This window comes from Enhydra lutris, unplaced genomic scaffold (genome assembly GCF_002288905.1).
Source record: "Enhydra lutris kenyoni isolate GAN:26980312 unplaced genomic scaffold, ASM228890v2 scaffoldscaffold13, whole genome shotgun sequence".
NCBI lineage: Eukaryota > Metazoa > Chordata > Mammalia > Carnivora > Mustelidae > Enhydra > Enhydra lutris.
This window is the reverse complement of record NW_019154097.1, coordinates 8,859,103-8,873,998: the sequence shown is the minus strand read 5'-3', so window position 1 is coordinate 8,873,998 and position 14,896 is coordinate 8,859,103. Positions and strand designations below refer to the sequence as shown.

At 38.1% G+C, this 14,896-nt stretch overlaps 1 protein-coding gene across 1 annotated transcript in view; it reads left to right on the top strand.

Moving 5' to 3' along the window:
- Positions 1-14,896, top strand: part of LOC111145637 (endoplasmic reticulum protein 44) — a 93,178-nt gene that overhangs the window by 40,490 nt on the left and 37,792 nt on the right. Inside the window, exon 4 of the mRNA XM_022500683.1 lies at positions 1,995-2,110. Within this exon, the coding sequence (XP_022356391.1) occupies positions 1,995-2,110 (116 nt within the window). The remainder of the gene's footprint in view (positions 1-1,994; positions 2,111-14,896) is intronic.

The window sequence follows — 14,896 nt, the reverse complement described above, 5'->3', positions numbered from 1 at the left end:
TAGAATGAAGATTGGATGGAGATGACCCTTAAGGCCCTTTTAATAGATCTGTTGCTTTTGTTATATTTCATAAATGTAACTTTCCATATGTACGGATACATGTGTATGCAGGTATGGTGATACTGCGTTGAATTTTTATTTCATCTTTCCCGTTCACCTTCTGGTATTCAAATTGATCCTATTTTAAACATGAACCTTTGCTTAAACGCTTACTGGGCAGCAAACTGGACAATCCAGAAAGGAGCCCCTAATATATGCCTTTACCTTGCCCTTAAGCGAGGAGCCTATGCACTAATTCTTTACTGGGCCATATCCTAATTCTTCAAGAAATCATTCATCAGTTCCTACCCTTTGCCTCCTCTGCCCTCCAGCACCATATTTTCAGCACCGTAAGAAATTGCAAACTTAAGGTGCCTGGCTGGCTTAGTTGGTTAAGCATCCGACTCTTTGTTTCGGCTCAGGTCATGGTCTCAGGGTTGTGAGGTTGAGCCCTCTGTGGGGCTCTGCACTGGGCACGGAGCCTGCTTAGGATTCTTTCTCTCCCTCTACCCTTCATGCTTAATGCTTGTGCTCGCTCGCTCTTTTTCTTAAGAAAAAAGAAAAAAGAAAAAAAAGAAACTGCGAACTTATGGACTTAGCCTTTTCTGTTCCTTCATCCTATCAGTTTAATCATTTAACAGACATATATTGAAATGCTTATTAGAATACATAGTCAAATAAGACACGGTCCCTGATGTCCACAGACCCCACCCACCTATCCCAGATGGGAGAGATTTAAGAATGCTAAAAGAGGAAAGAGCCACTTGAAAGCAAGAGATTGAAGATACAGATTGTGTCTCCTTGATATATTCTAGGACATCTCCTTAGGAAGTCAGGTGAGTGGGCTAGAGGAGGTATCTATAAAAAGAGACAAGGAGGAAGGATACCATTTACATCGTTTCACGGGCTTTATCAGACTTTTGTTGAGTTATACATTATAGGTATGACCTAATCACCGGTGGATTAAAGGGTACACGGGCTTCATTTAAGTAAATTCCTTCATGAAAAAGGACTCTGGAAGCAATAGTAGCAATTACAGTTGTGTTTTGTTTTGTTTGTTAAAAAGTAGTACCTTTTTCGTACAAGAATGGCTATTCTAACCCCGCTGGCTGTGTGCTGATTCTGATTCTTCTTCTCTATCTTAGCAGATCTGTTTAACAATCTACAACATATTTGTGAGGTAGTTGGCCTGATTAAGGGACAGTCAGAATTAGAAGTATCAAGTTTCTGGAATATTGTAGGGTTGGTGCCCCTTTTTAAAAGTAAAAATAGAACAAACAGAAACCACAAAGGAAACGTGAATAGAAGTCTTGTTTGGGAATTGCACAATTTGCTCCTAAGCTTAATATATTTAAGTATTCATAGATATGAAAGCCTGTTTTAAGCAGGGGTACATTTTGAGGGGGGAACATTATATTGTATACTATATATTCTTTTCATGCAGCTTACTTATTTAGTATACTAACTTGCCTGTGAAATTTGATTGACCTAGTCAGGTGAATCCGTCTAGTATTTGCAATAAACTTACTTACCCTCATAAGGATTTTGTATAGTATCTAGAAATATGTTCATTATTTAGAGAAAGCTGATTTCTCTTATAAATATCCAAGTCTTAGTAGTTGCAAATCCAAGTGGAGATGCATCCTCAGGGCTTATATTTGACTTGTTTCTCGGCCTCTGGGAGAGATCCTTAGCTGTGTGCTTTGTAATATTGGCCCTTTTCTTAAGGTATAAAAAACACATCTTTTAATGTACAGTCTGAATTGGAGTAGTCTTTGAATTCAAAATTGTCTTCATCCTCAATCCATGACATCCAGGTGCATGACTAAGTTAACTATGAGATTGTCTCAGAAGCCGTTTATTGTACATATACTACGTATCGATGGATAATAACTGTAATAGGATTTTATTGCTTCTGCTTTTGAGTTTTAATTGGTATCCTTCTTTGTGCGTAGGTGTCGTTTCAGCCAAATGTTGCATCCAATTTTTGAGGAAGCTTCTAATGTCATTAAGGAAGAATATCCCAATGAAAATCAAGTAGTGTTTGCCAGAGTTGATTGTGATCAGCACTGTAAGTACCTCAGTAGGAAGTCTGGAAGAAATCGTCCTATCCCCACCTCTCCCCACCTCTCCTGCTATACACACAAACACACACACTCACTCTCATTCTCTTTTCTCTTTTAATGCTAAAAAATGTTTTGCTTTAGATGGAAGGTTCTAGTGACTTTGGATAAATATTAATATTTTATTTTTATGTACTTATAATACTACTTTGCATTTTGCCTGCAAAGTAATTACTTTTTAAAATTAAAATATAGTAGAATAAGCATATAGGTAGTAAATCATAACTAGCAATGTTTCTGCCAAAGTGAATACCAAAATCAATAAATAAAATTGAAATAAAATTTTAGGGAAAAATGGATTTCTGTTAGATCTAGCATCCTCCAAAAATACTATTTGTCGTCATTGCAGATGAAATTATCTCGGATTTTTGTGTTTCTGTTATTTGAAAGATTCTACTAAAATTGACTTAGACTGTCTTTGAGGTATAATTAGCTGTAGTTACAGATTAGAGTTACTGAGAGTGTTGAGAAGCTTAGGATAGACTCAGGGATAGTCCAGCCTCTTGGGTTTCTCTGGTCCCAGTGGAGTGTGGTTTTCGTATGCATGACAGATCTCACTAGCTTGAGCTGGTGAGCCTGCGGCGGTTTTTCCTCCTGGTGCGTCCATCACACGTGAACTCTCCTCTCTCCTGGTACCAAACTGACCATGTTTTGCGGTTCTGGTTCATGTGTGTTAGTTGTCTCACCTGTTGCAATGTCAGTTCTTCAAAGTCAGGAACTTTTTTCTTTTTGTTTTTTTTTTTTTTAGTTCTAATTCTCCCGTTTAAGTGGAGACCAAACCATTCATCTTGAATCTCATGCATCTGACAATTTCTGGGAGACAGAGACTGCTTGTTAAAAGCTTGTTGCATTGAGTTACTGGCAAGGTGGCCTGAATACAGAACTCTCCATACTGCACATTTCTTACACTTTGCTCTTGGCCTGATGATTAGAATTAGTATGTGTGTGTGTGTGTACACTGACTTTTCATTTTACTGATGAGAAATGGAAGTGACTTAACCACTGTCAGACAGTTTAACATCTAGTCAAACCAGAATTAGAATCCACATCTCCTGACCAAATACCTTCACACACCCATTACTTTCTTTTCTGTTCAGGTTAAACATTTGGTGGGGGTTACTGGTACAGAAATGCTTAACAGCAAAACATTTCAGTATTTTACAAACCGTAGCCCTCATTTCTGCCTTTTGGGATTCATAACTAGATAAGATGAAGGGAGCAGTAAAAGTTGTCAGTACAGTCATGGACTGCGTTTTCACATTTTCATGCTGTGCTCTGGATCATTCCTCCCACTTTTCACTGGCAGAGATGGTGTTTTTGGTGTGGGCTCTCATTTCACATCTTTCTGTTTTTTATGTATTTAAATTAGACATTACAGTATAGACAGTAGTCCCTAACTTTCAGTGAATTTGGACCATAAAATCTGAAACTGTACTCTCAAACTTATAGTCATTGGGAAGACAAATTAACTATTGTTGAACCATAAATATCATTTGTTCTTATTTTTAAACAAATTAACTTCCTTTAATCAGGCTCTCTTTTTGTGGGAGTAAACATCTATAGTTCAGATGCTTTTTGATCCATGAGAGATCTATAAAATTAATTTTTTACTAATGAAAGTTATATCTGAGACATAGTATAATCTCTTTAAATATTTTATCCCTTCTGTGTAATTCTTCATTTTTAAAAAGTGATATTATGAAGCCGTATCGGGCTCTCTGCTCAGCAGGGAGCCTGCCTCGCCTTCTCTCTCTGCCTGCCTCTCTGCCTACTTGTGATCTCTCTCTTCCTGTCAAATAAATAAATAAAATCTAAAAAAAAAAAAAAAGTGATATTATGAAGCCCTTATTGATAATTTAGTCACATTTTCCACTCTCTCTTTAGAGATTGTAAGACACAGTGGCCCCTGCGTCACTCCTTAGATACCAGTTGGAATGCAGAGGTTTTGAACTGGAAGCTCCTTAAGAATCCTGTGGTCTGGGGAGAAACATCTGTTAGGCAGGTCGTTCTTTGGTAGGATTTGTTTCTTTTTAAAAGGAGATTTATTGAGATATAATTAAGATAAACTGCACAAGTTTACATTACACAATTTAATGTTTGAAACACGTATACACCTGTGAAGCCATCACCACAATCAAGATAGCATATCTGTCATTCCCCAAATTGTTCTTAGTCCCTTTCTGGTCCCTTTCTCCTCCCATCAGTCTCAGGGGACCATGGAACTGCCTTTTGTTCTTAGAGCTTAGTTTGCATTTTCTAGGATTTTATGTAAGTGGGATCATATGCTGTGTTGTGTGTGTGCGCGGTGGTGTTTTTTTACTCGGCTTGGTTATTTTGAGATGATTGTGCATATCGTTCATGTTTGTTACAGAGTGGCAGTCTGTTGTATGGCTCTGCACCGTAGTTCTCTTATACCCTTATTGACGGTTGGGTTGTTTACAGTTTGGGCTATTACAAATAAGGCTGCTATAAACATTGAGGTACAATTCTTTGTACATATGCTTTCATATTTTCTGGGCATATACTTAGCTGTGAAAAACCTGGGTCGTATGTTAGTTTATGTTTAACTTTGTAATAAACTGCCAAACTGCTTTCCAAAGTATTTGTACTGTGTTACATATCTATTAGCAGAGTAGACGCATTCCATTTGTTCCCTATCCTTGCCAACACTTGGTATGGTCAGTCTATTTAATTTAACATGGCTGTTAAATGATGAGCAGGTATAAGAATTTCTTATTGGGTTTTGAGAGCCCTTTATATATTACAAATGTAAGTTCTTTTTCAGGTGTGTAATTTGCAGATATTTTCTCTCATTCCCCTCTCTTAAGAATGTCTTTCTTTTTAATTGTGGTAAAATCCACAGAATATAAAATTTGCCATTTTTACCATTTTTAATTGTGCAGTTTTGTAGCTTTAAGTCTATTCACATTGCTGTACAACCAGTCTCTAGAACTTCATCTTGTAAAGCTGAAAACATTGCACTTATTAAACAACTCCCCATTTCCCCCACCCCCCAGCCCCTAGCTACCACCATTTTACTTTTTATTTCTATGAATTTGACGACTCTAGATACCTCACATAAGTGAAATCATTCAGTATTTGTTTTTGTGTCTGGCTTATTTCACTTACCATAATGTTAATGTCCTCAAGGTTCAGCCATGTTGTAGTATGTGTCAGGATTTCCTTCCATTTCAAGGCTGAATAGTATTCCATTGTATGTTATATACCACATTTTTTATACTCCCTCATCTGTTGATGTACACTTGGGTTACTTCCACCTCTTGGCCATTGTGAATAATGCTATGAAATATCTCTTTGAGGCTTTGCTTTCAGTTCTTTTGGATATAAACCCAGAAGGAGAATTGCTGAATCATACGGTAATTAAATTTTTTGGTTTTCAAGGAACTGCCATACTGTTTTCCCGAGTAGCTATCCCAATTTTACATTCCCACCAGCAGTGGACAGGGGGTTTAGTTTTCCCCACATCTTTGCCAACACTTGTTATTTTCTGTTTTTGTGATCACAGCTGTCCTAAGGTGTGTGAAGTGCTACTTCATCCTGGTTTTGATTTGCATTTCCCTGATTAGTAACATTGAGCCTCTTTTCCTATGCATGCTGGCCATTTGTATATCTTTTTTAGAGAAATATTCTGTTTGAGGCCTTTTCCCTGTTTTTAATCTGGTGAATTTTTGTTGTTAAGTCATAGGAGTTCTTTATGTATTGTATTCTGGATATTAACCCCCATTAGATAAATGATTTGCAGTTACTTTTTCCCATTCTGTTGATTATATTCTTTGCACAGAAGTTTTGTTTTGTTTCATTTTAAGATTTTATGTATTTATTTGAGAGAGAGAGAGTGTGTGTGTGTGTGAGAGAGAGATTACGAGCAGGTAGAAGGGATAGAGAGAGAAGCAGACGCCCCATTGAGCAAGGAGTCTGAGCAGGACTCAATCCCAGAACTCTGGGATCATGACCTGAACTGAAGGCAGACACTTAACCAACTGAGGCCCCCAGGGTCCCCAGAAGTTTTAAGTTTTGATGTCCAGTTTATCTTTTTACATTTGTTGCCTATGCTTTTGGGGTCCTAGTCAAAAATCATTGCAGATCCAATGTTCTGGAACTCTTCTACATTTTCTTCTTAGAGCATTACAGTGTAGGTTGTTATGTTTAGTTTTTTTATCCATTTTGAGTTAATTTTTGTGTAGAGTGCAACATAAGGATCCAATTTCATTGTTTTGCATGTGGACATCCAGTTTTCCTAACACCATTGGTTGATGAGAGTATCTTCTCCCCACTGAATGATCTTAGTACCCTTCATCAATAAACATTTGACCACATGTGTGAAGGTTCGTTTCTGGACTCTGTTTTGTTCCATTTGTCTGTATGTCTGTCTTTGTAGCAGAACCACGTCTTTTTGATGACTATAGCTTTATACTGAGTTTTGAAATTAGGAGGTGTGAGACCTTCAGTTCTGTTTGAGAGTGTCTTTTGAAGGCCATATATTCTTAATTTGATGAAGTCCAACTTACTTATTTTTAAAATGGATTATGCTTTTCATGCTGTATCTAAGAAATCTTTGCCTCACCCAGGATCTCAGAGATTTTCTGGTATGTTTGCTTTCATAATTTTCGTAGTATAAAGTTTTACATTTTGCTCTCTGATCCATCTGGAGTTAATTTTTACATGTGGCACAATGTATGGATTGGAGTTCATTTCTTTGCATATAGTTATCAAGCTGTTCTGATATTATTTGTTGAAAGGACTATTCCTTCTTCATTGACTTTGCATCTTTTTCAAAATCAGCTGACTGTATAGGTGTGGATCTATGTCCAATCTGTCTGTTCTGTACTATTGGTGTGTTTATCTGACTGATTTGTCTGTGTTTATACTGGTACCACACTTTCTAGATTACCATAGCTTTATAAGTCTTGAAGTCAGTAATATATAAATCTTCCAGCTTTGTACTTTTTTTTCAAAGTGGTTTTGCTACTTTAGTTGCTTTGGCTTTCTGTATGACTTTTAGAATCGGCTTGTTAATTTCTAACCAAAGTGAGGAGGAAAAGGTGCGAAAATAATACAGTGAGTTCTCTTAATAGTCCTTTACGCAGTTTATTCTGATGTTGACATATTACATTACCCTGCTACGTTTCTTACAACTAAGAAACGATTTCTGTTCCAGAATTCGGGATATTGCATGTAAGTATCAGGTCATCTTGACAGTTGGTAGTTTTGAGGAGTATTGATCAGGTATTTTGTAAAATACTCTCATTGTGGGTTTGTCTGGTGTTTTTTCTTAAGTCTCACACATCTTTGTGAAATCTGTCCCTAGTTATGTCTTGGTTTTGGGTGCTATTCTAAATGGCATTGATTTTTAAATTTAAATTTCTGATTGGTCACTGCTAGAAGTAAAACTGATTTTTGTGTATTGATCTTATATCCTGGTACTTAAGAATTCTAATAGGTATTATGTAAGTACGGTTGGATTTTCTACATAGACAATTATGTTGTATGCAAACAAAAAGTTTTACTTTTGGTGGTCTGTATGTCCTTACAGTATTCTTTTTGGCAAATGTACCCACTTGCTGCTTTAGTATTAATTTCTCTGAGATAGAAGATATATAAAGCTTTCTAGTAAAGGCAAAATGGTAACTTCAGATTGAAGATACCATTCTGCCCATGTGCGGCTTGTTCTTATTAATTACCTTCTGGCGCTGTGGCAGCCTACTCTTTCCTGCCCTCTGATACGTTGTCTGTCTTGCTTCTGATGTACTGTGTCACTCAGGCTTTCCATCCAAAGTAAGAGTGTTATTCTTGGAAAAGTTCCTATGAAAAGTTTCTAGTCATATTGCTGGGAAAAATCGATGTATATAATGTTCACTTGGGTTTAGATGTGCTTTTACACACATTATTTTTGTTATCTTCACCATAGCCCCTTGAGTCAGATAGTGTTATTCATTCATCCAACAAAAAGCTTTCTGTATATGCCTTTTTCTCATGCAATATGCACAGGTTCTAGACATACAGCAATGAACTAGATACACCCAGAAAGGCAAGAGCAGTAAATACACAATTGCTCCTTGTGAAACTTTTCTGAAGAGAGGTGTTGGATGCTATGAGATAATCCAGGTCTGACTTAGTCCCGGGTGGGGGGGTAGAGAAGGCCTTTTTGAGACAGTGCTGCGAGGCCTGAAGACAGAGTAGGAATTTTTAAGGGAAATAGAGGAAGAAGTGTATTTTAGGCAGAAGGAAGAGTAGGTGTGAAGTTTCTGAGGTGGGAAGGAACACGAGGCTTTCAGAGAGCAGAAGTATGTGATCAGTCACTTTACAGATGCAGACACTGAAAGACCTAGAGGGGTTGAGTGATTTGCCGGGGTTTCAGAATGAGTGTAGGGAGCCGGACTGGAGCCCAGGAGGATTCAGCTTATACCAGGTAGCTTGAGTATTTTGAAGGTCAAAATAAAGTAAATTGGATTACTCATAGAAACTGAGAATTCACCCAACTTCTACATAAAAATGTCTGTTACAAATTATATTATAGTCTGTTTAAATTATCTCCAGTAGGTCAGTGTATAAACAAAAATGAAATTACATGTATGTGGCGTTATTATTCCTTACAGTGTGTGGCCCAGCCTCCACTAAGTTAGAATTTTCTGTTCTAATACCAGAACCCCACTGCTTACCAAAGTTCTATACAGTTGGACAAGTTACTTGGAAAATCACTAAACTTGAGTCAGCGCTTGTTGCCACAGTGTGTGTGTGTGTGTGTGTGTGCGCGCGCGCGTGTGTGTAGGCACGCGCGTGTGTGTGTGCGTGGCAAGAAAGAGAAATCTGGCAACCACATGTGATAAAAAGTGTTAAATCTAGGTGAGGATATACAGGTGCTCACTACATTACTTTTTCATATTTTATGTGAGTTGGAAATTTTTCAAATACAAAGTTGGTATAAAAAGTCTGTGAACCTGGAGCGCCTGGGTGGCTCAGTCTGTTAAGCATCTGCCTTTGGTTCAGGTTGTGATCCCAGGGTCCTGGGATCAAGCCCCGTGTTCGGCTCCTTGCTTAGTGCGGAGTTTGCTTCACCCTCTCCCTTAGCTTAACCCTCTCCCCACCTGTTCTCTCTCTCCCTCTCTCTACAAATAAATAAATAAATAAAGTCTTAAAAAAAAAAAAAAAGACTCCTAACCTGTACGTTGTCTTTGGTTAAGAAAAGAGCTGGAAGGAGTGTCTTGTTGCTTGAGAGTTTTTGAGAAAATACATGTGGAAGAAGCTTGAAATCCATATAGGTGTGCTGTGCTATTGTTAATTGTAATTTCTCTTTATTTTTTACTGTGATAAATGGCCTTTAGCACAGTCATTGAATTTGAAAAGAATTTTCTTGAATAGACTTTTCCTGGCATTTTGAGGACAACTTAGAGCCACTTGGTGACTTCTGGAAACACCCACAGTTCTGTCAGTGGCTGTCAGAATTTTTCAGTGCAGACCTCCTGTGAGCAGGTCTGGCAGTTGAGGCCATTTTGTTGGTCCTGAAACTACCTTCTTTCATGAGTTGTTACCTCCTGGGCATGAGCATGTCTGTCTGACCACCAGCTGTCATGGAAGGTAGATGTGCCTTTGTGAAGAGTCTCCCATTACCAGGTGGCATTTATGCCCATAATTGCAAAGATGGCTTATTTGTTAAGAAACAGAATAAATCCCTATCAGTAGGTAAAATTAAGAAAACCAGCTTATCTTATCAATAGATGCTGAAAGACTTGACCAAAAAAGAAAAGTGTAGGTTCTTGGAAGAAATTAATGTGGCGAAATGTATGAATCAGCTCTGGCTTGCATGGAATTTTTAAAAACTTTAGTGACTATTTTATTGCTTCCTAGTAGGTTGCAAGCTTGAAGTGAGGTGTGACCCATATCTGAATTTAGTTGTGAAATCTGACTTCGCGATAGATTTTGTATATTGTCTTGGGAATTTCTGCCCCTGCTAAGTTACCTTTTTTTTTTTCTTTATTAGCCCTGTTTAAGAATTAAGGATGAGGGGTACCTGGGTGGCTCAGTCGGTTAAGCATCTGACTCTTTATTTCAGCTCAGGTCATGATCCCAGGATCGTGGGATCGAGCCCCACATCGGGCTCTGCACTGGGCGTAGAATGTGCTTGAGATACTCTCTCTCCCTCAGCCTTGCTCCCTCTTCACTCTCTCTCTCGCTCGCTCTCAAATAAATAAATCTTTTTTAAAAAGAATTAAGGATGAGGTGAGACTATAAGGTCAAAAACCAAACAACATAATTATATAACTATTAAAATGTAATGGCTCTAATTTTCACAAAACATTCCAAGTGAATATTTCATAGTAGTCCTTTTAGGGAGGAAATACATGTACTCATTCCTTAGAATGTGTTGGAAATTCTTTGGGAGTCTTCTATGCCACTTTCCTAGTTGGTCAGGAAGGCCCATCTCCATGCACAGCCACAGAGCACCCTTCTTTGGTTTGCTGCCTGCATTTTCTTCTCTCTCTGTCCTCCACCTGTCAGCATCCTGTGGACTATTTTCTGCCCTACCTCGACCTCACTTCTTTATATGCCTTTCCTAGGACTTGGTTTGTTCAAATGTTGAGCTAAATAGGCTGAGAACGTAGAATAGGAGAAAGAAGGCAAAGGTAGATATAACAGGCTAATTTCACCCTGTCTGCCCTTTTGCTTCTACGTATGAGCTAGATACAGCCGCTTTAATCCCCTCTCCTGTCCCCTGACCAAAAACAAAAGGGGTGGGAGAGGTGGTGGGAACTATGGAAAGAGAATTTTGAACTCAGACTGACACTAGAGTGTCATCCGGAAGTTTCCCATGTTTTAAGCTTAGGCATATATTTTTGAAACCTCTGTGTAAAGCTTGTAGCTTAAATAACCCTCATCTTAGGGTTCAAATTTAGTTCACCTTCCAAGCCCCTGAATTCTCCATTTGTTGCATTTAAAGTAGGGAACAGAGTAGGAGGAGAGAAGTAGGAGGAAGAGGAAAAAGGGAAAAGGAAGTCAGGGCAATTAAAGAGAATCAGGAGGCAGAATGTTATGGAACAACCTGTTCCCCACCTGGTGGGCATCTATATCTGGGTTCTGATGGCAGCAGAGCAGGTGTCCTCACTCACCCTGCACAGGACTCAGGTGTCCAGTTTCATCCATGCCACAGATCTGACAGTCACCCTTTTAGCTTCTCCTGTGTGTGTGTGGCGGAGGGGGGGGTCCCCTACAAGGAATCTCTACATCTCGGGTGAGGATATATTTATCGCTGACTATCATAGTGGGTTTTTCTTATATTGTACTTTGGGAATCCATACTTGGTACATCTTTTTGGTACATGTATTATGTATTAAGAGTTTTATGAATTTCATTTAAGATTCTAGCCTGTGGAAACAATTAGTCACAGTAGTAATCGTAATAGTAATGATGATAATAATAATGATAAAATGTAAACTGTGTAATTGAGGGGACCTTGTCTTTTTACCCTTGTGTCCCCAGCACTGGAAGGGTGCCTCACTTGAAGGAGGTGCCCCATTATAATTGTTGAACAGGTGGGTGGATAGATGTAATGAGTAGTAACCAGCATTTATGAACTGTTAGTTTTGTAGGTACTCCATTAAGAATTTCATATGGATTATCTCATCTCCCAGCAATATGATTAAGTATTTTCTGCAATATTTCATCAAATCTCATTTGTCATTGATTCTAAGGCACTTTTATCTGTAGCTGAAAAAAAAAAACTGAGAAAAATTGAACTATAACACAGTGCTTTTCACTTAGAAATTTTATCATGAGAACTATTTTGGACTTAAAGGTTTTTTCGTCATATCATTCGTGTGTATACCTAAAAAGGAAAATAAATTTGTTCAAGTAATCCTGAAAAAATTTCGCATTCGGAATCTGACTGTTGTACATCACTTTCCGATTCTAAGTCATTGATTTGTGTGTTTTTTCCACATAATACTGACTTCTGTGCCATTAAGAGTGTTGGTAATGCTTTTGATTGGAGAGCATTATTCTAGCTCTTCCTGGGATTTTCTTCCAAGCTGCTGATACCCATTCTGCAAGTGTTGATGCTGGCGCTTAACTGTTTTCTAATCTCAGAGTTTATTTTTTTCTCCACTGAAACATGTCACTGCTTATTAAGCAACTTCTATTCAAAGTCAGCAAGATATAATCAAAATTTTGGGGGTGTCTGGGTGGCTCAGTCAGTTGAGCGGCAGACTCTTAATTTTGGCTCAGGTCATGATCTCTGGGTCCTGGGGTCTTGTGCTCAGTGGGGAGTCTGCTTGAAGATTCTTGTTCCCTCTGCCTCTTACACTCTCTCTCAAGTACATGAATAAATCTTTGAAAAAATGGTGGTTGAATTACAGATGGTTCTTGTTTTCTTTGTAATTGTCTTTGTTTTCCAAAATTTCTACACATACACACAATTAAATTTGCCCTCTCTTCAGCTGCTGATCATGGTCTCCCTTTATCTCACCTTCTGTGTCCTCCTTGTATGGGGAGTTTGGAAGTTGAATTCATCACTCTCCCTGGTGGTCTTGCTGCCTTAGATGTGGAAAGACTCCTCAACCTGCCCCTGGTGGGACAGGATCTCTGCTGACCTCCAGTGGCTCTAGGGCGCATGGCATACAGCAAGAGACATTCCAGACATTATTTGCCGGGAAGTGCAAAATATTCACTCTCCTGCTAGCATTTTAGGGAAGTATTTTGTCATTGTCCTTGAACTACGCAGCACTTGCTCCCAAATACCAGAGTTAGTATTACCTGTGTGCCTTCCGGTACAGCTTGAACCTTCTATAGTGGAAATTGAGAAGCTTTTATAAGAGCTATATGTAAATGAGGCATTAAGAATAAGAAAATAATTATAGACAGCAGTATTGTATTAAAAACAAACTTGCTAAAAGACTCGATTTTAATTATTCTCACCATAAAAAGTGATAACTACTGAAGTGGTAAGGCGCTAGCTAGTGCCACAGTGCCAGTCGTATTGCAGGATATAAATAAATGTATCAACATTGTATACCTTCAACTATACAGTGGTATATGTCAAATATATTTCAACTTAAAAACTATAAAAAAGAAAATGTGCGCTTAAGAATTCATGTGCACAAAACAGAAGTTGGATGCCTGACTCCTGAGTAAGCCTCTAGGCTTTGTTGATGATTTTTGTTCGGGGCTTTATTTTGTTGTGGTGTTTTGTGGTTGTTGTTTTACCCTCATTGTGGGGAAGGCATGGTTTGGGAATGGAAAAGGGTATAGAAGCAGCAGTGGCCATCATCCCTGAACCAAAAGAACAGTGAGACCTTCTGTTGAAATCATCTGCCATTGGTAATCACAGTGGGGAGACACACTGCTGAGATGGAGAGGGAGGCAGTTTCCCCGTGTGGAGCCCTGCTGGGCAGGAGTGAGGAAGGTGGGCTGGCGGGCAGGCAGAACCCATCAAGGGAAAGTAAGTGACCATTGAAGCAAAAGTACATGCTAATTTTCTAATCAGGGAGCTGTTAACCTTCTGAAATTTATAATTCCTTTGACAAGCATTTTAACATTTGATCCATCTAGTTAATTAAAAAAAAAACATTTATTATACCCCTTAAATCATTCTTTGTTATATTGTCAAAATGTCACATTATAATTACCTTAAAATCATTTTTGACCAAAGCCTGTAAAAAGTCACCTTTATGTCTGAGATTATTGATCAATGTAATTTTAAGGTTTTTGCTTCTTAATAATTAAAAGCCACCTCATTATGCAGCACACCTGCTGCCACAGTGTTGTTTGAGAATTAAGCAGGCAAGTATCTATTCCTCTAATAGTCTTCAAGTATTATTTAATTTGTTTCTATCCATAACTAGAATTTTAAGGCAACCTAAGGGTTGTAATGTTAAAAGTTTGTAAACAGACTCTTGTTATTTCTGCCAGGACTGGTGCAGTAGCTTCCTTATTAGTCTCCCTGATTCTCCCTGATTTACCGCCAGGTGAATATTTTTAAAGCCCTGTTCTGCTGCTTCAGTGGCTGCTTATCACAGGTAAAATTCAAACTCCATGAACCTAGAATTTAAGACTCTCGGGAGTCCACCTATAACCTCATTTACTTTACTTCTGGTTTACACATGTTTGTTATCAGCACACTATTTTCCCATTATGCCCACTAGTTTAAGAAAGTTAATGACTCCAGCAGTGTCTCTTATTGTCCAGTTTCCTAATGATCCTTAGGCCATAAATAGAAAATGGATGTTTCCAGTTAGACTAGTTCCTTTCTTAATGGGTCTGTGTCATAAACTTTCTGCCAAATCCTTTGGGGATTAGAAAAATTCTATGGCTTTCTGCTGCCAAGTTAGGCACCAGCTCGGCTAGTTTAGCTTTACTAACATTGTGCACCTGAATTGGACTTAGTAGGAATACTTTCCCTTTGTAGGGCTTGATTTTATTGAATTTAAAAACTTCTTATTATTATTTTGCAAAAAAAGATGGGCAAAATGTTATCTGGTAGTTTTAATTTGTAACTTCTTGATTACAGATGAGCATTTTTTTTTTTAACACATTAACTTGGCTGTGTTTCTTTTATAAATCAACTGGTATCTTTAGCCATTTATCTTTCTGGAGGTTCTTTGTTAATGGTTTTTAGGTATTCCAAATATTAATTTATCTCTAGTATGTGGCACAGATATCTTCCAGTTTGTCTTTAAAATTCATGGTGTTCTTCAATATCTAGGTGCTTCCTTTGCCTATAC